The sequence below is a fragment of the Pholcus phalangioides genome, unplaced genomic scaffold (genome assembly GCF_987345545.1).
Source record: "Pholcus phalangioides strain wild (caught in Gottingen) unplaced genomic scaffold, Ppha-v1.0 ptg000043l_1, whole genome shotgun sequence".
NCBI classification, from domain to species: domain Eukaryota; kingdom Metazoa; phylum Arthropoda; class Arachnida; order Araneae; family Pholcidae; genus Pholcus; species Pholcus phalangioides.
Window position 1 is genome coordinate 106,807 of NW_028301629.1, and position 23,740 is coordinate 130,546.

Below are 23,740 nucleotides of genomic sequence, written 5' to 3' on the forward strand. Positions count from 1 at the left end.
TCACCGACGACTGCCCGAATGACCCTATTCTCTCACGTAATCGCCGTGAAGAGAATTAAACAGAGCAGCGGAATCATTTCTTCTCTTGTCCGGGGTTGACGGAGAGGAGAGAATGCGGAAAATAGAGCTCCCGTTTTAGCGAGCGGACGGACGGACCGACACATCAACACCATGGGAAGGCTCGCTGCCATGATGTCCCAGACGAACTGCCACAAGGCGATGGCGGGACAACAGCTGCTGGACAGGAGCATGACCCCTTTCGGGGACGTGAACACCGCCGCCCCGGGCCACCACTTCGCCCTGTTCGAGGCGATCCGTTTCAAGAGGCACCGGCAGGTGCTGCTGCTGACCGAGGCCGGGGTCGACGTCAACTGCAGGAACGGCAGGGGCCTGACGCCCCTCGTGCACGCCGTCGTGAGCGTCGCCGATGACGAGCGGAGCCTCGGCAAGCTCGTCAGGATGCTGCTGGAGGCCGGGGCCAACCCGAACCTGGTCGACTGGGACGGGCTCACGGCGCTCATGTACGCCTCGCTGTACGGATACGCCGACGTCGTGAAGATACTTCTAGAATACGTGAGTATATATATATAATGCCTTCAATTTATAGTGATATTAATTCCCCCCCCCTGGTGTAACCAGGCCCCCCGACCCCTTTATAAGAGTGGGGCTGACAAAGCTCCAGCCGTGGGGGCCTCTGACAATCACAATCTTTTTTCTTCTTTTATAAACTCACTATAGGAGGGCAAGCGAAAGTCTTTCTCGGAGGGGGGGGGGATTAGCCCCCTTAAACATCGCAACCTAGGATGTGGGAGGGGGCCCACGACCAGGTGAGTATTTAGGGTCTCTCTCTCTCTCTCTCATGCCTAACTGAGCATCAAGAAGATAAAAGCTTTCCATCCTAGGCAGACGCGCATCCCTAAAAACGGGTGTGGATGTAACACAGTTTTTTCAGGATTCAGTATGAATTTATTAATAGTTTCTTGAAATGAATTATTCTGGAAAATTGGGGGGGGGGGGTGCAACGACCGACTCCGCTGCCCCCCCCCCAACCTTACATCACGGCTCTAACACAACTGTTGGACATTAGATCGCTTATCGATAGGCCCGAGGAGGAGCTATCGGTATCCCAATAATCATATTTGACACTTCACACACAACGTATGTGGACTGTTAGGTACAGTAAGGGGATGGGGGGGGGGAGAGGGTACCTGGAAGGGAGAAGGGTTAAAACGGTAGTAAATTGCCCAAGCGCGTAGACCGGGGGGGGAGGGAGGGGTTGTGCTCGGTTCAGAACATAGTTTCCTAACCTTTTTTGTCCCATCGCCCCCAACGCAATACCCGTAGCTTCTACCGCCCCCCTGGAACATTCCATCACCCCCGGGGGCGTTAACGCCCAGGTTGGGAATCACTGGTTTAGAAGACGACGACTTTTTAACTTACGGCAAGACTGGCAACTTGTTGATCTACCCAGGGCTGTAAATATTAAATAGTCCATCACTAAGTTCAAATGGGTGTCCGTTTAAATAGTCCATCATTGCACCTTTCTTCTAATGACCAATGGGAACGAAAAATTTACTCAAGACCCGCTATATGGTCAGCTTGTCTGGTTCTAAGCGGGGGAACAGAAAGACGCCCTACCCTTTCATCCTGGACTTATAACGCTAGACAATATACAGTGTGTCCCGTATATCGCCCCATAAATTCGTGGTTAAAAATTTATAAAAATTAAAGAAATTATTGTTATTATAATTACTATTTTAATGCGAAAAAGTTGTTTTGGTAAAAGTAATTTAAGCCGGGTTTTCCTAGGAGCAGGTTTCCTGTGCCGCGCGCAACGTGATTCGCCCAGCGCGACACGCCGTCCACTCACCAATAAGAAAAGTAGCATGACTGTTTTGCTACAGAGCGCAATACGGCTCACGACAGCGCATTCCGTTGGGAGTGATTGGCCGACTGCGTCGTGCGCCTCGCGGTTTGCCGATGTTCTCTTCACTCGTGTGTGTTTTTCTTCCCTTCCCTTCAAACTTGTATAAATGTGAAAGTATGTATGTATGTATGTATCTATGTTCTTTATACAAATCTACAGTTTTAGGCCGATCATCGCCAGATTTTGCATATATACCAAACAGGACCGGGATTGAGCCGTAGGCTACTTTAAAAGTTCGTCAGAGTTGGGAAAATGTCCGAAATGGGCGAAAAACTGTCGGGCAACAATGGTTTTGGGGCCTCAACAATCACTTTCGGAACGTTTACTTTGGTTGCCGTGGTTCCCAACAATGCATTTCAGACGTGTATGCCTTTACAATGGTTTGTCAGACCTTTAATTCTGCCATTACAGTTTATTCCTTTATAACGGTTTGTAACTTTTCCAATCCTCCCAGTAATTGAAGAAAACCCGGGAAGCGCTAAGGTATATTTCTGCTAGCCTATATACAGGGTGTCCTGTAAGTGATAATGCGGCCTTTATCTCATAAACCGCCCATCGTAGAGGTATAGTTTCAATTTAAAAAATGCTTTAAAGGCGTTTGAATAATATTCGCTGCACAAGCTGGACGTATGACGTCACTAACAACAGAGAACAATAACTACGACAACAAAAATGTTCAACGCCAGCTGATGAACTCAATACTTGCCTCAAATCATCAACACTCTGGCACGAAGTTAAAAAATTATCATTATCCACCAACATGCGAGTTTAACTGCGAAATGACTCAGCACTGCTATCATTTTCACATCAGTTGATCAAACTTGGCAATGAAAGAATTCCCGTAGAGACCCAAGCACTGGACTGATTACGTTCCCAAATGGATATTACCAGTTTTTAAACTCAGTTCAAGAACTTGGAGACAAAGTCTTCCCAAACATTCAACAAAATCGCCAAAATCATGAGTGACTGAGAGAGTGATTCTGGCTCCGGAAAATGACAGTGTGAACAAGATCAACGAAAAAATCCTAAAAATTATTCCAGGAGCAACAACAACAGCTTTATCATCACCGTATGAAGCATTTTCAATTTTGAAATTAGATGGCAGTACTAACAGTGTGTAAACTGGTTTATATAGTTAAAACTCCCTTCACATCTCGTCTGCTTTACAAAAATTTCTTAGTTAAAGCCATTGAGAAGAAATGTAAGGTGTTATTATTAAGACCTTATTTCTCCTCTAAGGTAAAAGCCGGGTTTTCCTAGGAGCAGGTTTCCTGTGCCGTGCGCGACGTGAATCGCACAGCGCGACACGCCGTCCACTCACCAATAAGAAAAGCAGCGTGACTGTTTTCCTACAGAGCGCAATACGCCTGACGACAGCGCTTTACGTCGGGCGTGATTGGCCGACTGCTTCTGGAGGAGTCAAATGCGTCGTGCGCCGCGGTTTTGCCGATATTGTCTTCACTCTTGTGTGTTTTCTTTTCCTTCCCTTCAAACCGGAGCATGCAGACGACAGAGTAGCTGATGCCAAAGCCATATACTTTATATAGCCGCCCTGATCTGATGCGCCTCGCTAGGAAAACACAAACGCGTAACGTAATTATGTAACACGTTTCTGTCGGCGCGAAATAGTCTAATTCGGTTCACGCTGCGCAACAAACCTATTCCTAGGAAAACCAGGCTTTAGCTCAAGTTTTTGTTGATAGATGACGCTGTGACCAAGTCTGGCCCGAGTGATTTCAGTGCCATCTTCACTTATGGGCAACACCGTCTATAGCAGAAAGCCTCCGCGCGAAGCTCGTGACGTCACCGAAGTCGTTCATTGCACCTATAGTTATTGGATACACTGTAAAAAAAAAAAAGGGATAAAGATTTCACGTACGTCGGCCCGCTATATCCAATGGCCACAGATGAAACGGACTACTACAGTGACGTCACGAGTTCGCGCGGAGGCTTCCTGCTGTAGGATGTGTTGGCCCGAACAGCTCGAAAAATGAGCTTTGGTTGAAATATTCGAGATTAAGCGTGTAAATTTGCCGGAAGAATCACTTGGCTCGGAGGCCCAAGATAATCTTAAAGATGGCCACTGAGCGATTTCACCTAAACTGCGATTCGTGGCTGAGATAAAAAAAAAATTCAGTAATAGCGAATTTTATCAGCCAATGAAAACCTTCCGTTAGCGCCAGTAACAGCAAAATTGTGAGAAATGACCAATAAATCATATACCTTGCATTTTATAGGACTACTAAACCACACATGAAACCTCGTCCATATTCTTCTGCGGAACTTCTAAGTAATTGGTACATGTTGGAATGTGCGTGTCCGTGTCGTGAACCTAACGAGAAGCTTGTTTCTTTGTAATGATTGTTATAGCTAGGGTCACCGATTTGGGAATTCTCATTGACGAGCGGCTTAGGTTTTCTGAACATTGTTCAGCGGTGGTCAAAAAAGCGAATAGAATTCTTGGTCTCATTTTCAAAAAGGTCTCTTCGCGTTCTCCTAAAGTCATTCTTCCGCTTTTTCGAGGCTTAGTTCGTCCTGGACTGACTGGATTAGTATGCTGTAAGGTTTTGGAGACCATACCTACAGAGGGACAGAGACTTGGTTGAAGGGGTGCAGAGAAAACCTACGCGTGTCCTTATTGGCACGCAGGGCTAGACTTCATTTTTTGAATATGTTCACATTGGATGAACGCAGGTGTCGAGGAGATATGATCGAAGTGTTCACAATTTTCAACGGGATGGATAGGATGGACCATGAATTATTAGTACACCGCCAATCGACTGCTTTTACAACAGGGACACCAGTATCGATTGGTGGGGGACAATGCAAGGTTATGGTGTCGCAGGGAATTTTTCTCTAATAGGGTTGTTAATAAATGGAATAGCTTACCCCCGGAGGTAGTAAATTGTAACACAATTGACACGTTCAAAAAGAAATACGATAATTGTGGTGTTGTATTTGTATTTGTATAGTGCTGCCATCTACCAAATATTTTTCAAACTATGAGTGAAGTGTAATGTTTGAAGATTTTACCGTTGTCCTCTGTGGCGAGACTTTTTAACGGGGAGATCAGCTTGCATTTTATAGGACTCCAGTGATTTGAAATTGAAATTTTAATGTACAATAAACAAATTTCGAATTTCAGATTTTGTTTCCACGTGACGCTATCTATCGGCAAGAATTTGAACTTTTCCCCACCGTGTACCAAAAAAAAATTTTCTTTCTTGAGAATACTTTTTTTCCCACACAAATTCAAATTCGTCAATCCCTTCAATTTTTATGAATTTTAAAATTTACAGTTTATGGGACGCCCTGTATACAGTCTCACATTATATAAACACGGGTCATAAAACTACAAAAAAAATTTATTTTTTCACCAATGAGTCAGTGACCGAGCGATTTAGTGAGTGAGTGAATGTGTAAGTGACTGACCAAAGAGAGTTGGTGAATAAGCCACCGAATAAGCTGATGAGTGAAGGAGTGACCGTGTGAGTGAAACAGTGTATGGGTGAACGACTGACTGAGTGAGTAAGTCTCCAAGTGGTTGAGCGATCAATGACGATCATTAGTGAACGAAATAACCAAGTCAGTGAGTGATTGAGCGAATCAGTGACCGACTGAGGTAGTGACAGTGACTGAGTGAATGAGTTAGTGACCGTATGAGTGACCGAGTGAGTGGGTGAGTGATAGAATGAATGAATGAATAAGTGGTTGATTGACCGAGTGAATGAATCAGTTATCGGCGGAGTGCGCGATTGAGTGGGTGAGGTACCGAGTGAGAGAGCGATTGGGTAGTGAATTACAGAATGATTGAGTGACCGTATGAGTTACTCCTTCACTCGCTCAGATCACTCACCCACTCATTTGCTCACCAGCTCACTGTTCAACTCCATGACTCACTTGCTTTTACCACTGCTTTTATTTATTTTTTCATATTCCATTTGTAGATCCATTCCATTTAATATTCCATTTGTAGATCCATTCCATTTAATATTCCATTTGTAGATCCATTCCATTTAATATTCCATTTGTAGATCCATTCCATTTAATATTCCATTTGTAGATCCATTCCATTTAATATTCCATTTGTAGATCCTTTCCACTTAATATTCCATTTGTAGCTGATCTAAAGCAGTGATTCCCAACGTGGGCGTTAACATGGCTCCCCCCGGAATGTTTCGGGGGGGGGGGGCGGTAGAAGCTACGGGTATTACATAGGATCCTATGGGTTAGAAGGCGTTGGGGGGTGCAATGAGAGAAAAACTTTGTGAAGAAGGGGGCGATGCGTATGTGTGTGGGACAAAAAAAGTTGGGAAACTGTGATCTAAAGCAGCGGTATAATTTGTATGGCGGAGCCTTGTTTGACTCGAGGAGCTCTTTTATGTACATAATTTTTATGGCTGAATCTTGTAAGCTTCTCCTATTTACTTATCTATCAAATTTACTGATTCATTTTATTTTCCTCGAGTCGTCGCGGAGCCCCTAAGGGGTGCACAAGGAGCACCGGTTGAGAACCGCTGATCTAAAGCGACGATTTGGATCCCGCTTTGTGCGGTCGTTACCTGCTGTGTATTGAACAGGGGCCCCCCACATACAGTATATTTGCAAAAAAAAAATCTGTCTCCTCTTTTTTACGGAGTTTTCTGGTTTTCCAGCTCCAGTTTTTCCCGAATTTCTGGAAAAAATACTTGGCGAATCTTTCTGAAATTTCGGTCACGTGAATCCTATGTTTGTGCTGACCATTTCCAGCAAAAATTTAGTCACAGCAGCTTTTTCCGATGCTTTCCATGAAATATATTTTTTATGCTATTTAATTTTTTTGTCGGTCCCCCCCCCCCCCAAATGCACTCGTGACTAAATTTTCACTGGAAATAGTGAGTAATAACATAGGATTCACGTGACCGAAATTTCAGAGCGATTCACCAAGTATTTTTCTAGAAATTCTAGAGAAAATGTCCGAAATCCGAAAAAAAAAAAACACCGACTTTTTACTCTGCAACTATCAATTATACGTATTCACGTAGACCCATATACAGGGTCTACCTCCTGTAAATCCTAATGCGTCCTTTATCTCGTCGTTCGTCCGTCGTAGAGGTATGGGGTTACAGTTCAAAAATATTCAGAGTATCTTCAGAAATCACTCTGTCCATGTTCCGAGAGTGGAAATACAGTGTGTCATAAAATAAAGGTGACTAAATTTTTTATATGGCCCTCCTGCTACCTAATGTCCGTCCAATGAGAAGTTGTTGCCCCGTTTCTCTTGATGGCAAAGAAAGACGGGGCTACAACTTTTTCACTGGAAGTTAGAGAACTTGGGGGAATCGTATAAAAATTTAGATTTTTCTTCTTTTTTGACACACTGTATTTTCACTCTCGAAACCTGTACAGAGTGATTTTAGAATATATTTTGAGTATTTTTCAAATTAGAACCCAATACCTCTAAGATGAATGGTTGATGAGGTAAAGGCCGCGTTAGGACTTACAGGACACCCTGTATATTGTCAGTTTGGATCAGTAAAATCAATTCATTAGCCCTTTTGAATTCAAAAAAGATGGAGAAACGCTGAATTAGCTTAATGATGGATCAAATATACAGGGTGATGATAATTAAAGCTCCCGTACTCTCTCTCTCTGAGTAGTTTTCCTCAAAAAACACTCATCCGTACAGACAAATTTTCAGGATATGTTATTGAGACCATGGGAGAGCGACTTGTGTAATTAAACAAAAGTTCAACTTTTGACCACCAGGTGAGTAAGTGGAGCTTTTTTTTTACGAAATTTTCATTCTCTCCATGGTCCATATAGTTATCGTCCATTCCAAGTTTTTATGGAATACCTCCATTAGAACGGACGCTTCATAGGTCTGAGTAGTGTCACACAGTAGGTATACTAAAACTGCCCAGACCTATATAGCGCACGTTCTGGTGGACCTATTCCATTGGAACTTGGTATATATACAGTATATGGACCATGAGGAAAAACATTCAGTTAAAAAAAGCGCTACTTATTCACCTGGTGGTCAAAAACGGAATTCCTATTTTGTTGCATAAATCTCTCTTCCCCAATGAAAATTATGTACTAACTGTATTCGGATGAGCAGTTTTTTTGAGGAAAAACTACCCACAGAGTACGAGAGTTACCCTGTATTTATACAGTTATAATCACCCTGTATTTCTGTCCCACATTTCCTATTCCTGTTACCACATTCTATTTTACAAGAATGGGATCCAGGGCTTGATGAACAAAAAAAAAAAAAAAACCCAGTTTGCCAAGCGGCACAATTTCCAACTAAAAACCGCCAGAAAAAACGAGGGGCTGCTGCATAATAACCCGTAAAGCATGTCATTCGGTTATCGATTGTTCACATCGATGGTTGGTTCTCCGTAATCGCGATCGAATAGTCTAGTGACACGCCATTCCGTAGTTACAATCAATCTCACGCGTGTGCGTGTAACTTTCGATTTGCCGTCAAACGTTAATTTAAATGTTTGGCGGTGGATTGGGGGCGCCAAACTGTAATTCAATCAAATACGTATTTTGTTTTATTGTGATTGATATATATATTTTTCTAAATCGTTATCGAAAGTTAACAATTTAGAAATTTTTAGAAATGTTTCGTTAGAACTTGGGGTTGGTTTCGCCGCAATAAGACTATTCATAAGGAGAAGTCACCTTTACGTTGGTTTCGGTTTCGATGACATCCGTTACTCGGAGGCTTTTTTCGTGTTCGTGGCACCCTTGGGAATGAGGTTCGAGTTTTAAAATGTCTCCTTTGCCTGGTCTTGACGCATTTCGATGTGGCACCATAATACTGACGATACACCATTTTAGCACCCTTGATATATTTCACGGTTTCCCAGGGTGCTGTGGAACACCGCTTGGACTATGACTTGAAGTGACCCTGGGTAAAGAAGGCATCTAAAATCTTCCATGACCCAGGCCCGTCATTTGAGGGGTCGGGGGGGGGCCGTTGCCTCCCCAACCGGCTTTTCAAAATACACTATAAATGGTATAAATATATATATATGCATACCTTGAGTACATGTTCTTTGCCCCCCCCCCCGGGAAAAGTTGAAATGACGGCCCTGGTGTGACCCCCCTTTTTTTACTACAGGGTTTTTATAAATACACTGACACTACTCAGACGTATGTAGCGCACATTGTGATAGAGGTATTTTTATGAAAAACTTGGTGCATAAGATATATGGACCTTTCTTTCTTTCAAACCGAGCACAACTCAGGCTTATCACCATCTATGGGCGATTTACTACCTAATGAGTTGTTCCGGAAGTGTAACTGTGTGTGTACCTAACAATCTGAGTGCGTATGTTGTGTTGTGTTTGATTTTTCAGTGCCGCCATCTATATTTCAGAAGTGAAGTGAGTGATGTGTCATGATGGAATTTTGTACTGTTTGTAGGTCTGTTACTCTCTGTGGCGAGACTTTTTAAAGGGGGATATCGACTCGCATTCGCGCCTTGAAGTTGGAAACCACAGAAAACCAACTTCAGCCGACCACCGCTGTGGCGGGGTTCGAACCCGTCACTATGACCACTCGACCACCAGAGCGGCAGGTTGTATGGACCATGGGGAGAAAAAAAATATAGTTCAATTTTTGTCCACCGACTGAAAAAGCAGTGCTTTTTTTTTTTTTTTGGAGTTATCTTTTTTCCCCCCATGGTCCAAATAACGTATATATACCAACTATCAATGAAATATGTCCATTATAACGGCGGGAGTATAATTGAGCAGCAGTATAATTGAGCTGAGCAGTGTCAGTTGAATTATACTGACTCATAATACTCATAAATTCAATGTCTTGATGCATAAAAATCCATGGCCGCAGTACAAAGTGTTCGTACGATATCAGCACGTGTTTCCCATACTGTCCAAGCAAACACACACGTAATTTAGCGTTTGCAGAAATGTCCCGTTTTTCTACCCGTAATGCGAGAGTTGATCTATTCTACATTCACGTAAATAACAAGGAGAAAGACATAAAACGCTTATTCGATTATGCTGATGTAAACTTAGATGAAAATATTCATGTCGTAATCCATTTTAAGTCGTCACATGTTCTAATTTTTTGAAACAAAGAGGAAGAAAGTAAGTTAAGTTTGCATTTTTTAACGTATTCATCCTATTTTATGCAAATTTTTTGCCACCGAAATGCTCAAGAAGAACCTCTTAGAAGATCATAGCACGAATCACAACCGTACCGTTAATCTGGGCTTTTCAACTTGAGCATTTTATGAACTGCTCTCGTAAATTCCTCGATTTTTCTAATTTTTTATAATGGAAAGACATAAAAGAAACGTGTGTAAAAACATTGTGGGAGGCCTTGGCCCCCCCAAACGTTCCTTATATACGGGATTAAAAGTCTTATGACACATACGGTAGCGTTCGATCATACTCCCAAACCAACACCACCTATAGAACAAGGCGTCCACACGAAACTCGTGACGTCACTGAAGAAGGTCATGTCACCTATAACCATTGGATATAGCAGGCCGACGCATGCGTCATCTTTACCCCTTTTTTGCAGCATATCCTCCAATGGCTCTTGGTGAGATGAGCTTCTTCAGTGACGTCACAAGCTTCGTGCGGTGGCCCTCTTCTAGCACCGCTGTAGTGGTCGAGTGGTCATAGTGACGGGCGAGGATCCGGGTCCGAACCCCACCGTCTTAGAAAAACCGGTGGCAGACGGCAGCACCACACGTAACAAGCATTACACAGAAACAAACTTCACGACCTCAGGTTTCACTACACGTGCCAATCCGTTAGAGGTTCCGCAAAGGAATATGAACGAGGTGCATGTGTGTTGTTTAGTCGTGGCCCTCTTCTAGGTTGTGTTGTTCAAACACCGAACAGATTCGCATTCATGCTTTCGAAGCACTAAATCGAAAAGAAAAAAAAAACGCTTTCGGCTGATCAAATCATTGTGGCCACTGAGACCTAACCTTAGCCCACTGGCCACACGACGATGCCTGCACACGGCCGCAAAGCCTACCAGACTTTACGGTTACCCACTCGTTAGGTCCATTTTTAGGCTCGTAATTGCGATCGATCCGAAGCCGTTTGAACCTCCCACTAAACCGCAAACGGGAAGCAAAAACGAAAAGGAGTGGCGTTTTCTTGCAGTTAAGACGTCTCACTCTCACGGAATAAGCCGATCGATGCCTTCACCAGAAATGGCGTGTATTCATTAAAAAAGAGAATTTTCATTAAAAAATTGCAGCTGTTTTTGGTAAGGAAAACGGAAGTAGAGACGGAAACGGCCGGAACTTACTCCGGAGCCATTTTTTTTTTGTGCGTCACGCGAAAATCATCTGGAAGTTGAAGGTCAAGTGGAACAAAAAGTAAATTGCACTCGCATCCGTCTCATTCGCTCGCCATCAAAGGAGCCAAAGGAGAAAAACAATAACACGGTAATCGTTTTTAATAACATGCTCGCGCGATCGATCCGATCCATTAGTAACGGGACAGTGATCGTGGTCTACAGAAATCACGTGATGTTTGTTTGCGATGTCGATGAACTGTATCAGTCGATCATTGCATGTATTTAGCCTCGGTACGCAATATATCGGTCATTCGCGTGGGTCAAGGTTCTTGGGATAAATAGAAACGACTCGGCCACGGCGTCTTTTTTCACTTTTCACTGATGATCTGGAGGTTTTACGGAAAATTCACCGACAACAATTACCCTCTAGCGAAATTCATCGGCAACAATTTACAGGTAGAAAAATTCACTGACAGCGATTCATCGGTAGAGAAAATTACCACTAGGAAAACTCACCAACAACAATTCACCGGTAGGGAAATTCACCGTCAACAAATCACCACTAGGAAAACTCACCGTCAACAATTCACCGATAGGGAAATTCACAGACAACAGTTCACCGGTAGAAAAATTCACCGTCAACAAACCACCTCTAGGAAAACTCACCAACAACAATTCACCGGTCGGGAAATTCACCGCTCTGGTTAATTGACCGACAACAACTCACAATTAGAGGAATTTATCACTGCAAAAATTCACCACCGGAAAATTCACCAATAGAGAAATTCACCGACAACAATTCATCACGAATGAGTCAGAGACCGAACGATTTAGCGAATGAGTGAGTGACCAAATGGAGTTGGTGAATAAGCTGATGAGTGAAGGAGTGACCGCGTGAGTGAAACAGTGGATGGGTGAATGACTGGCTGACTGAGTAAGAGTGACCAAGTGATTGAGCGATCAATGACGATCATTAGTGAACCAAATAGAGAACCAAACTTTCAAAAAAGTTTTTGTTACCCCGCACCGAAAATAATGAACTTCATCTACTCTAGTAATTACACAAATAGTAATAAAATTACAGATTACAATGTCTTTATTATGATCAAAAACACAGATATTAATGCAGTACTTTGAAATAAATTATTGCACCAATGCTAAAATACATCTAATGAAGGAAAGAGCTGTTGCTGAGGGACAAAAGCATGTAATTAAAATCATATAGGCCTGCTGGAAGGACTTCATAGTCTCTTGGGGCTACATAGTGTGTGTATTATATATGTGTGTGTGTTTTGTGTCGTGTAACATATGTTTGTATTTTTATATTGTAATTTTCTGTTTGTTCGTTTTAATTTAAAAAAAAATAAAAAATAACCAAGTGAGTGATTGTGCGAATCAGTGACCGTATGAGTGACCGAGTGAGGGAGTCAGTGACAGAGTGAGTGACCGAGTGAGGGAGTCAGTGACAGAGTGAGTGACCGAGTGAGGGAGTCAGTGACAGAGTGAGTGACCGAGTGAGGGAGTCAGTGACAGAGTGAGTGACCGAGTGAGGGAGTCAGTGACAGAGTGAGTGACCGAGTGAGGGAGTCAGTGACAGAGTGAGTGACCGGATGAGTGATAGAATGAATGAATGAATAAGTGGGTGATTGACCGAGTGAATGGGTGAGTTATCGGTTGAGTGCGCGATTGAGTGGGTGAGTTTCTAAGTGAGTGAGCGATTGGGTAGTGAGTTACCGAATGATTGAGTGATCGTATGAGTCACTCGCTCACCAGTTCACTCTCAAACTCCATGGCTCACTTGCTTTTACTCACTCACTCTCAAACTCCATGACTCACTCACTCGCTCACTGGCTCACTCGTTCATCCACTCACTATGCCACTTTGTTGATGAATTAACTGTTTGTCGGTGAAATTTCCTTTCAGTGAATTGTCATTTCGGTGAATCGAAAGGGGATAAATTTCCCAGTCGGCAATTTGCGTTGCGATAGGTAAACTGCTGGCGGTGAATTGTTGGCGATGAATTTTCCACCCAGTGTCGTAGAGACTCATTTGGTGGAAGGTATTGGAGGGGGGGGGGGGATCATCATCAGTGATGAAATCCATGCATCTTTTACATCAGGATAGTTTCAGTCCGCGGTCCAGATATATGCGGTGATTCTGGATGTCGAGACAGAAATACGTATATATATAAGGTCACCATATGACCAATATTTTACGGGACATTCCCGTAATTATGATCGTCTGTTCTCTTTCATGTAATGTCCCGTTTTCAACCTTATTTCCATGGCCCCTCTTACTTGAGTGTTTGAAAACGAGAATTAATATTTTCACGACTTGTATTGCCTTTGACAATTTTTTATAGCTGCAATTGGCAACTTTACTTTTCTTTTACAACTTCGTTTGGCTGTGATTGGCAGTCTTACTTGTCTTTGGCAACGTTTTGGCTGTAATTGCAAATTTACTTTTCTTTGACTGTAATTGAGAAATTGGCAACTCTACTTGCCTTCGACAATTTTTCTGACTTTAATTGGCAACTTTATTTTTCTCTGAATAAATTCGCCTGTAACAAAGGGATATCAGCAATTCCACATGCTTTTGACAATAGTTTTTGGCTATCATTGTACCTAGTTTACTCACTTTTGACATTTTTGTTTGTTTGTGATTGGCAACTTAACTTACCTTTGACAAAATTTGCTACTGTAAAAAAATGGTTGGAAATTGGCAACTCTCTACTTGCCTTTGACAATTCTTTTGGCCGTGAATGGCAACCTTACTTGCCTTTTTGTACTTTTTTATCTGTAATTGGTAACTTAACTTTCCTTTGACAATTTTTTTTGCTGTAATTTACAAATTTACTCGCATTAGATTTTCTTTTTCGCAGTTAATTGGTGACATCCCGTATTTATCCGGGTTTCCCGTATTTCTTGGAAGGAAATACAGTAAAAGTCAGCTATGACGATAGAGCTCACAATCATGGGCGAAAATTGCCGTTATAACGGACTTCTCGTTATAAATCGATGTTTTTGTAACATTATATTGAGATTCGTTATATTGAGATTGTCGTTATAAGCCATACTCGTCATAACAAACTTTTATCGTATCTTCAGCCTAGGCTTTTATCATGTGTTGTGTGTATACTTCATTACCGGAACACTTTTCACAGGCCGGATGGGAACCTCTTTATGGGCCGCATTTGACCCGCCGGCCGGACGTCGTGCACCCCATTATTTCTCATATTTTCTTTCGATTTATAAGATGACCATCAGACCGGTGTTGCTTTACGCTGCTCCTGTGCGACTATTTGCCCGACGCTACAATTTAATTGCCCTTGAGAGGTTCAAAAATGTACTACTCGGAAGATACACTGGCCTACCTGGTTCGTCAGAAATATTAATATCAGAAAAGACTCCGTTGTACTTAACATCACTGCACATGCCAAGAAGTTGTCCAAGAGATTCTTCCATGCCCAGGCCTACGATTCCGGCCCTATGAATAACATCGAAATGGGGGGAAACAGTGCTCTTGAAGTCAAACTGATTCTGCACATGTCAACTACATTATTCTTTGGGGGGGGGGGGGCAAAATGTCCATGAAAACTATGAAAATGACTAAAAACCGGAAAAATAACCGAAATAAAAAACGGTTTGCAGGGTTAGCAACGCTAGGGCACGGGAATTTTTTTAATACAGGAAAACAACAACAACTCAAAAACAGCCGATAGGTGGCACTGGTACGAGCGACTTTGGTGGAAATATGCAAATATTTATAGATGGTTATATAAGAACTTGCGCTCCCAGGGACGTCATTTCAACTTTTTCCAGGAAGGGGGGGGGGGGCAAAGAGCATGTACTAAATGTACGCATATATATACCATTTGTAGTGTATTTTCAAAAGCCCTAAATGACGGGCCTGTGCGCTCCTGATCCGCAACCGGTTCACCATCGTAAACCGTGTATGTGGACCTGCTGCACTCTGCCGTTGCTGGATTTGTGACTCGCCTGCAATGTTATTCCCTGTGATGATGGTGGTCATGTGGAACACATACTGCTGTGATAAACGACGATTTGGAGGCATTCTGTCTGTTGGGGCCTTTGCATTTATATATACTGGCCATATGGCCACCCTATGTACATAGGTTTCTGGCCCGCTAGTGAAAAAGGTACCCGCGGACTACAAAGGGTTTTTTGTGCATCCCTCCTCTTATTATTATTATATTCAACACACAGTACTGATCCTCATTTATCATCTTTAAGTTTAGGTTTTAACAGGGCTATATAAATAGCTGCATTCCGTAGTACTTTTTTTTTTTGGACTTGTGTACGTCAGCGCCACCTATCGGTTGTTTGAGAGGTTTTTTCCTGTCTTAAAAAAATATTCCCGTGATCTAGCGATGCTAACCCTGCAAACCGTTTTTTATTTCTGATATTTCTCCGGTTTTTATGAATTTTTAAAGTTTCTACAGACTTTTTGCCCACCCTGTATGTTATGGCGGTTTTACCGCCATATTGGCCCTGATAAGATTCCTTTTTCCAAAAAAAAAAAGATTCCTTATGACAATTGGCATTCATTCAACCTGCCTTTGGCTTTCTTTTCGGTATATTGATGTTGATTTCGGTTTTGATCCTGGTTAGTGTAGACGTGAGACTGTACATAGATTTGGTCACATTTAATCGCATTTTATTCAATTCTTGTTCCCCTGGGGACTTGAGCCCCATTTTGGGTGTTAGATGAACCTACATCTTATGTTTATAGTCGTCATCGCAAAACGCACTACTGCCATAGGAATCGGCAGAGTAACGATGAAGGCAGGGCCGTCTTAAGAGTATCATGGGCCCTCGGCCAATTGGCTTTCCAGAAGGCCCTACATGGTAAATCCTAGAAAATTTCAACCGGATCTCATTTTTGTGAGGCCCCCTCTTCTCTTGAGGCCCCCGGACCGTGCCCGGGTGGGGCCCATGCGTTAAGACGGCACTGGATGAAGGGGGTTTGATGGGTTAATTACTACCCATTGGAACCCCGAATCGTCAATTACGGTTTCAGGTTATTATCACATGTCGTGCAGCTATTTATAGCACTGTTAAGACCTTCACTTGAAGATGATAAGTTAGGATCACAGTACTGTTGAATCTAGTTAGGGCAATGGGGGGGGGGGATGCACAGCCTTTTTGCATTCCGCCGGCCAGATAGGCGGTATTTTTTTCACTCGCAGGCCAAACTTCTGTACATAGGGTTGCCACATGACCCGTACTCCACTGGACATTCCCGCAATTTTGCTACAGTGTATAGCGTTGTGGAATCCCCTTCATTTTAAGACAAATAAAATACAAAGGCCCCAACACGTGGTGGCGGAAAAAAGATGCCCATAAAAAATATGGACGTCGAATGAATATCTGAACCAGCGGTTCTCAACCAGTGCTCCGCGGAGCCTTTGGGGTTCCGTGTGCACCTCTCAGGGGCTCCGCGGCGACGCGAGGAAAATAAAATGAATCAGTAAATTTGATAGATAAGTAAATAAGTGAGGCCTACAAGGTTCCGCCATAAAAATTTATACACAAAAAAGGGCTCCTCGACTGAAACGGGGCTCCGCCATAGAAATTTATACGGAAAAGCGAGTCAAAAAAGGTTGAGAACCGCTGATCTAAACTATATCAAAAATTCAGCAACCTTTTAAGAGCAATAAGAAGCCAATAACTATAATAAAATATAAATACACACTACCCATTAGTCGCTCACCAATTGATAGTGGTGCCCCCTTGTCGAAGCAGTTGATTGGCGATGTATTAATAACTCATGGACCATTTTATTCATTCCGTTGGAAATATTAAACGCTTCAGTTATAGTGGCCGTTCAAGTATTACGTCAGCAATTTTTCAGCCATTTTGACCCCCCTTCCCCGGGCCGTCTCAAGAGCATTATGGGCCCCCCTGGCCAAGTAATTTTTTTGAGCACTTAAGCATCACCCCCCCCCCCAGTGCGACTCTGCATCGCTCAAGTTACCCCCCGGCGCATTCCCAGATTACTTGAGTGATCCGCGGCATAACTACGGATCACTTGAATGACGCGTGGCACAGTTCGAGAGTACTTAAGCGGCCCAAACACATTTCTAGATCACTTGAAGGATCCACGAAACATTTAGAGATCACTAAAGTGGCTCTCTAGGAGACTTATCAATAGGGAGATTGTGTCAGTTCAGGTGCCCACACAAACCACAGTTCAGGATGCCATCAAGAATATTTCATATTTTTATAAAGGGTGGTTGATGACGTAAGCATTATCCAAACACCCCCCCCCCCATCAAAAGTCAGCAAATCGGAAACCCCCCTTCCCTCCCCCATCGATGCTGACGTAATACTTGAATGACCCCATATCCCTTCCCCCCCCCCCCGACATTTGCGCTCTTCCCATGTAAAACTTTTCAAAAAAATCAAGTCTATCTTCATAACTTAAGAACCCGCGCGCCATCTGGAGCACGCGTGGCTTTCCTCTGCGCCCTCTCGACCAAGTCAATGTGGCCCTATGTGAGTATGGTCTGCCTTTTGAGAATAATGAAGTCAGACCTTTTTTTGAGAATGAAACCGAGCATTCTATTTGATATAGCTCAGTGAATATTGCAGTTATAAAAACATGGGATATCTCTTTTATTGGATTCAGAAAAGACAAGGGTTACAACTTTCTAATTGGAAGTTAGAGAACGGTGTGGGGGGGGGGGAAAGGGGGTAACCGTATAAAAATTTTGATTTTTTTTGTTTTATTTTGTAACACACTGTATTTTCACTCTCAAAACTGGTATAGGGTAATTTTTGAGCATTTTTCAATTTGAAACTACAGTCGGCCGCCCTTATTCGCGGAGGTTACGTTCCGGGGGTGACCGCGAATACGGGAAATCCGCGAATAACCGAAACCATAGTTTTTGTATATCTCGTTTATTGAACAGCATGGGAAGAGCAGGAAAACGCAGAAGGTATAAGGGAATGTAAAAGAGGGTACAGCGATTGTTGGCGATGTTTTCTGAAAGAACATTGTGATTATTGTTTGTCGTTTCTTGATCATATCAAGTATGTTGGAATGTGATGACAAGGCTTCCTCTACCAATTTTCCCACATGTGAAGAACGTACCATAGAGGGATCTATGTCATGAAAGCAATCTATTGCTGATTTGAAAATGCGAAGAATTCCGCTATGTTACTCAATGGCGAACTTGTCATCTTGATCTTCTTCATCTGGTACAGCTTCAGTTTCATGAGCAGTCAGCTGCATTAGTTCCCCCTCAGTCAAATACCTCTGAATTGCTATTAATTAGCTGTTCGACTTCTATATCCATATCATTGAACCCTTCTCCACCCACTTGTTTCGCTAACGTGACGATGTCTTTCATAGTCTCTTCAGTTGGCTGTGTAGAACTGGTTGTGTCCTTTAGCGCACATTGTGGCCAAAGGTTAATCCAACCCGAGGTGACTGTTTCCCCTCTAGGGAGCTGCTACGACTCTAGTGATGACAGTAATGTCATCAGCGAGCCATCCTTAACATGCACAACTCAAATTTTGTAAACAAAACACATTAATGACGATTTATGAGTGTTGTATAAAAAGAAAAAAAATTCCCACGAAGGAAAAAATACCGCGAATACGGGGGGCCGCGACTGTATACCTCTGCGATCAACGGTTGATGAGATAAAGGCCGCACTAGCATTTACAGGACACCCTGTACGTTCTGTATATTTTTCCTCTCTCCGTCTGATCAGAACTTCACATGCCCTGAGATAGAATTACTACGTACAGAACAGGAACAGGAACACTCATGACATGCGAAACTTTCTGCTCTGATAGATCATCACGCCACTGACTCTTCCGCGTTTGGCCCATCGGTACATGATGGGAGAGCGGAATTAGGGCAGTCGAAGGAAGAGACGTGTCAGGTTCCCCTGGTCGGAAAAGCTTTCAGGGAAATGAGAAAAAATGAAACCCGCACACGCAGTCATTAATCTCTGGAACATTTTGGCCCGGAAGACATAATTGGGCTACTGTGGATACACTTTAGGGTAATCGGAGCGCGGTTGAAATTTCTCTCTCTCTCGAAAGCCACTTCCGCGTTATGTGTCAATCCTTTTTTCACCCGTTTCTGTGGCCACCGTTCTGTTGTAATTCATCACGTGGTATTCAGAGCAAAAAATCGCAGCAGAGCCACCTTCTTCAATATTTAATCACTAGATGGCACTTTAATTCACAACAAATTATCGGTTGGTTACTGTTTTTTTTTTTTTTTTTGCTCAATGATAACCCCATTTTGGACAACAGCTCTTCTAATTTGTGGCTATAATTTCCATATTTATGGCTATTGATGGATTGAATCGGTTAGTTTTCTAGTTTTCATGAGAAGGGGTAGCGACAAAGGGTCAAAATTGAGTCAATGGGGAGACGTGGCAGGTCGTTACGGGGGGAGGCCACAGTGGAAGTGATGCATTTAAGAGAAATATGAGTTGGAGAAAAGTGAATCCTTTTTTACATTCCAGTAGAAATCCGTGACTCTACATCCTGGAGCCGTGCCCCTAGCGTAACATCTCGTAATTACACTAGGATTTTTCACCGGCCCATATACAGGGTGTCCTGTATACGGACCCAATTAGATAATTCCTAATGCGGTCTTTATCTCATAAACCGCTTATCGTTTAGAGCAGTGGTTCTCAACCGGCGGCCATATGGCCCCCTTGTGGTACTGGGATACTTCAAGGGGGGCCACGGAAGATAATGGGGAAGGGGGCCATGACAGGTGGTTTGGAGAGCTGAGAAGAAAAATTAAGGTGTGAAGAAATAAAGTTTTTATATTAGTGACTAACACTTACAGTGAGAGAGAGAGAATCCAACAAAGCCACCCATAAAACCAGGGCCTTCTTTAGGGAATGGACCCACCCAGGCCTCACCGGCCTACATTTTGCAACAAGTTCCTTAGGATGGGGTTTTTCTCAAGTCCCCGGCTAAATTTTTCAGACCCCCCCCCCCTTCCCTATATGAAATTTATTGTATGAAAAACAAAAAAGATGAAAACCATATTAGGCCCCGGACTGTAGCTCTGTCAGTCCCACTCTCGTGAGGGGCCTCATGCCCATAAGTGACCCTACCTTATGATATTTTGTTGAGTACAATTAATTTTGAAAATTAATAGGAAATATGTAGGCTGTTTATTTCCAGCTAAAGTATGGGACTACCATAGCATCACTTTGCCTAAGGAGGGCCTGATAGAACTCGGACTAGCGGGGAGATCAATAAATTCTAGGCTACTGACCTGGAGGCAAATTTTCTTTGCAAAATTTTCGTTCAGTATAAATTCACTGAAAAAAATCATTTCAATACGTATAAAGTGTCTTCCCCTTCTAGATGAGAGTTGAAAACTCTGGGTAAGACAGGGGAGCCGCGAGAAAAAGATATGGTTTAAAGGGGGCCACGGGCAAAAAAAGGTTAAGAAACACTGGTTTAGAGCAGTGATTCGACAACGTGGGCGTTAACGCCCCCTTGGGGCTATTAACGCCCTAATTATTATTAACTTGGATTTTTTTTTTTTGCCCCGGGTGAGACAGGGCAACAACTTTCTAATTGGAAGTTTAAAAAAATTTAGATTTTTCATTTTATGACACGCTATGTTTTTACTCTCGAACTGATACAGAGTGATTTCTAAACACATTTTGAGCATTTTTAAAATTATGACCACACCTCTGCGACGAACGTTTGATGAGATGGAGGCCGCATTAGGACTTACAGGACACCCTGTATAGTACATTTTTATAGTGTAATAAACAGAAAAAAAGGGGGTGGAGCCTTGTCTGTAGGCCCGTAACTAGGCTACTATTAACCGCACACCAACTACGGTAATATACAGCAATTTCCAACTAGTGGAGTTGGAAATAAAGACGCCATCTATCGTTGGTCGCCCCAGGATCGGTAGGTAAAGAACTTGTTTCTGATGTTACTGCCCGGATTCAAACATTCATTCATTCTTTGCCCAGATTCCAAACTGTGGACCTTAATGGTAACCTTCATAGTGGAACACGAGCATCTTACCACTGAGCCACTCGGGCGCCCGTGACTAGGCTGGGGGGGGGAACTGTGACACTGCTCGGGGGGCCCCCTTGCCGGAATGGGATTACAGAAAAATTTTCACTTATTTTGCATAATATTAACCATTTCAAGGTGAAGGGCCCAAGATGAAGTCTGCTCCGGTGCCCCGAGAAAGCACGCTACGTCTATGCTTGTCTTCCCTCCCCCCTTTGAGGGCCATGTAGACCTTTCCCAAGACTGTTGGCTGACGGGACCTAATATAGTTATTTTATAGTTGTTATTTTTACCCATTTATTTCCCATTAGTTGTGTGTATGACCGGGTCCCCCCTACTCACACGAAAGAAATCAACCGGGCCACGGGCTTTTAAACATTGAGAGCCATTGACTTAAGGTACACATAAAATCGAAATTATCAAACAAGGCTGTAGTTTATCCTACCACGGGCTGAGACGGTGCCTGATGGCGATGGTCTGGCTCGACAATTGACTATTAATGTCTTCTATTTTTCCATCCACTGATTAATTAATTCTCTGTTACTTCGTTTTGCTTCCAGGAGACCAAAGTGGGAATGAGAGATCCAGACGGAAACACGGCGTTCATGCTCGCTGCGGCCGCGGGCCACGCCAACGTCATCTCGACCTTCATCGCCAAGTTCCGATCAGACATGTCCATTCTGAGACTGAACGTCGAAAACAGCCAGGGACTGACGGCCCTTCAACTTGCGTCCAGTAGCGGGAACGAAGAATGCGCCAGGATCCTCACTAGAGAAGCTCAGATATTCCCGAAAGCCATATCGAGTTTCCCAGACCCGAGGGTACTGGAAAGGGAACCGTCTCCTCTGGGGATCGCTCTCATCGGTGGGACCCTCAACGACCTCTCGCACGTAGTTGACGACTACATGGAAGCCAATGACCCAGACTCCGTCACCAAAGACGTCGCGATCAACACGGTTCCAACAGAGCTTCCCGGGACATCAACAGACAAGGATGAACTCGACAACAACTCCGACATCGGCTCCCCGGGCACCCCACCAGACGACCAAGACACTTTCTCCGACGACAACACCGGGCCGAACCTTGTCGAATACCTCAACAAGACCGTAACGAACAGAGGCACCCAGACACCAGCCAAATGGCTGCAGCACCGACCGAGGACGTCGAAGAAGAGTAAAATTTTGGATCCGATAACCTACACAGATTATGGAGCCAAACTGTACGCCAAGAACTTTCAGTACCAGAAAGACTACAGCGAGAGACAGAAGTTTCCGAGCCCGATGTTTATCGGCCGGGCCCCGGTCGAGTTCTTGAGCTCATTCAGAGAACAAACGTCGAAGAACTCGGATCAGAGGCGGGTTTTTTGGCCCTCGGCCATGAAGGCCTCCAGCAGAAGCCACACTAGGCGGCCCGAGACAGAACCGAGTATACTTCCAATGATTCCGAACACTTCGGAACCTCTGCCACCAGTGAGGAGCACTTTCCTGTCTTCGGACCAACCCAAATGCGGTCTACAGATGAGCACCCAATATTATAAACTGGACAAACCCAGCAGGGACCAGAATGTCTTCAAGAACAATGTTGTCGTCAATTCGTCGTAAAGTGAACTTTTTGAATGTACGGTATTTAATGTATTCATGAATTCAAAAAGGTGAATAAAATGCAAATTTTGGAACATTGAGCCTTGACTAGGGCCGTCTTAACGCACGGGTCCAGCTGGGCATGGCCTCATGGTAATTTGGTACTATGATTTTGAGAAGTATGGAAACTGACATAATTTATTCCCTCAATAGCTATAAGTATGTACTAGTCAGGTCCTTCTAACTATTGACCCCCCCCCCAGGACATCATTGTGTCCGTGGGGGGGGGGGGGCTAAATGCTATGTTAAGACGGCCCTGGTTGAGACGCTCATTATTCATATAGGCATATCTCGAAATGCTTTGTCATAAAGTCTTAACCGATGACCCGTGGGTTAAATGAGAACCTTGGAGTGAACTGATGTGGCCCGCGACAAATGAACAAATCCTCAAGTGGCCCACGAAAGAATATCGAATCAATTGATAATCCCGTGGCACACTTCCACTTCACATAAGTCGCATTTGGTACATCAGCAGATTACTTAAATGATTTCAGGATCATTGAAAATTCATACCTGGTATTTCACGAAGGACCCCTAACCTTGAAAATAAATAACTCGAAAAACGGTGATTTAGAAGCATGAAACCAGTGGTATGTTTATTTTAAAAAAACCGTAAGAACCTGATATAGAAACTTCAAAATTTTAGTTAGAAATTGTGCGGATAGATGGTGCCGCTGGCGGCATTACCATAGGTAGGCTGTACATAGTGGGTAATGGAAGCAGCCCTCGTTCCATTCGCATCAAAAGCGATTCAAAATGTGCACCTTTCACACAACGCACAGGTCGCAAACGAAGAATGAAATTGTCAATGACTCTCCATCAATGTTCAATGTAGTGTGTCACCGGAAATC

The 23,740-nt window shown here is 43.3% G+C and overlaps 1 protein-coding gene across 1 annotated transcript; it reads left to right on the plus strand.

The window, feature by feature from the left end:
• Nucleotides 1-23,077, plus strand: LOC149063747 (uncharacterized). The gene is made up of 2 exons (XM_089255623.1): nucleotides 1-573; nucleotides 21,810-23,077. Exons 1-2 carry the CDS (start codon nucleotides 172-174, stop codon nucleotides 22,848-22,850), a joined length of 1,443 nt encoding a protein of 480 aa, XP_089111749.1. The 5' UTR covers nucleotides 1-171; the 3' UTR covers nucleotides 22,851-23,077.
• The last annotated feature ends 663 nt before the right edge of the window (nucleotides 23,078-23,740 follow it).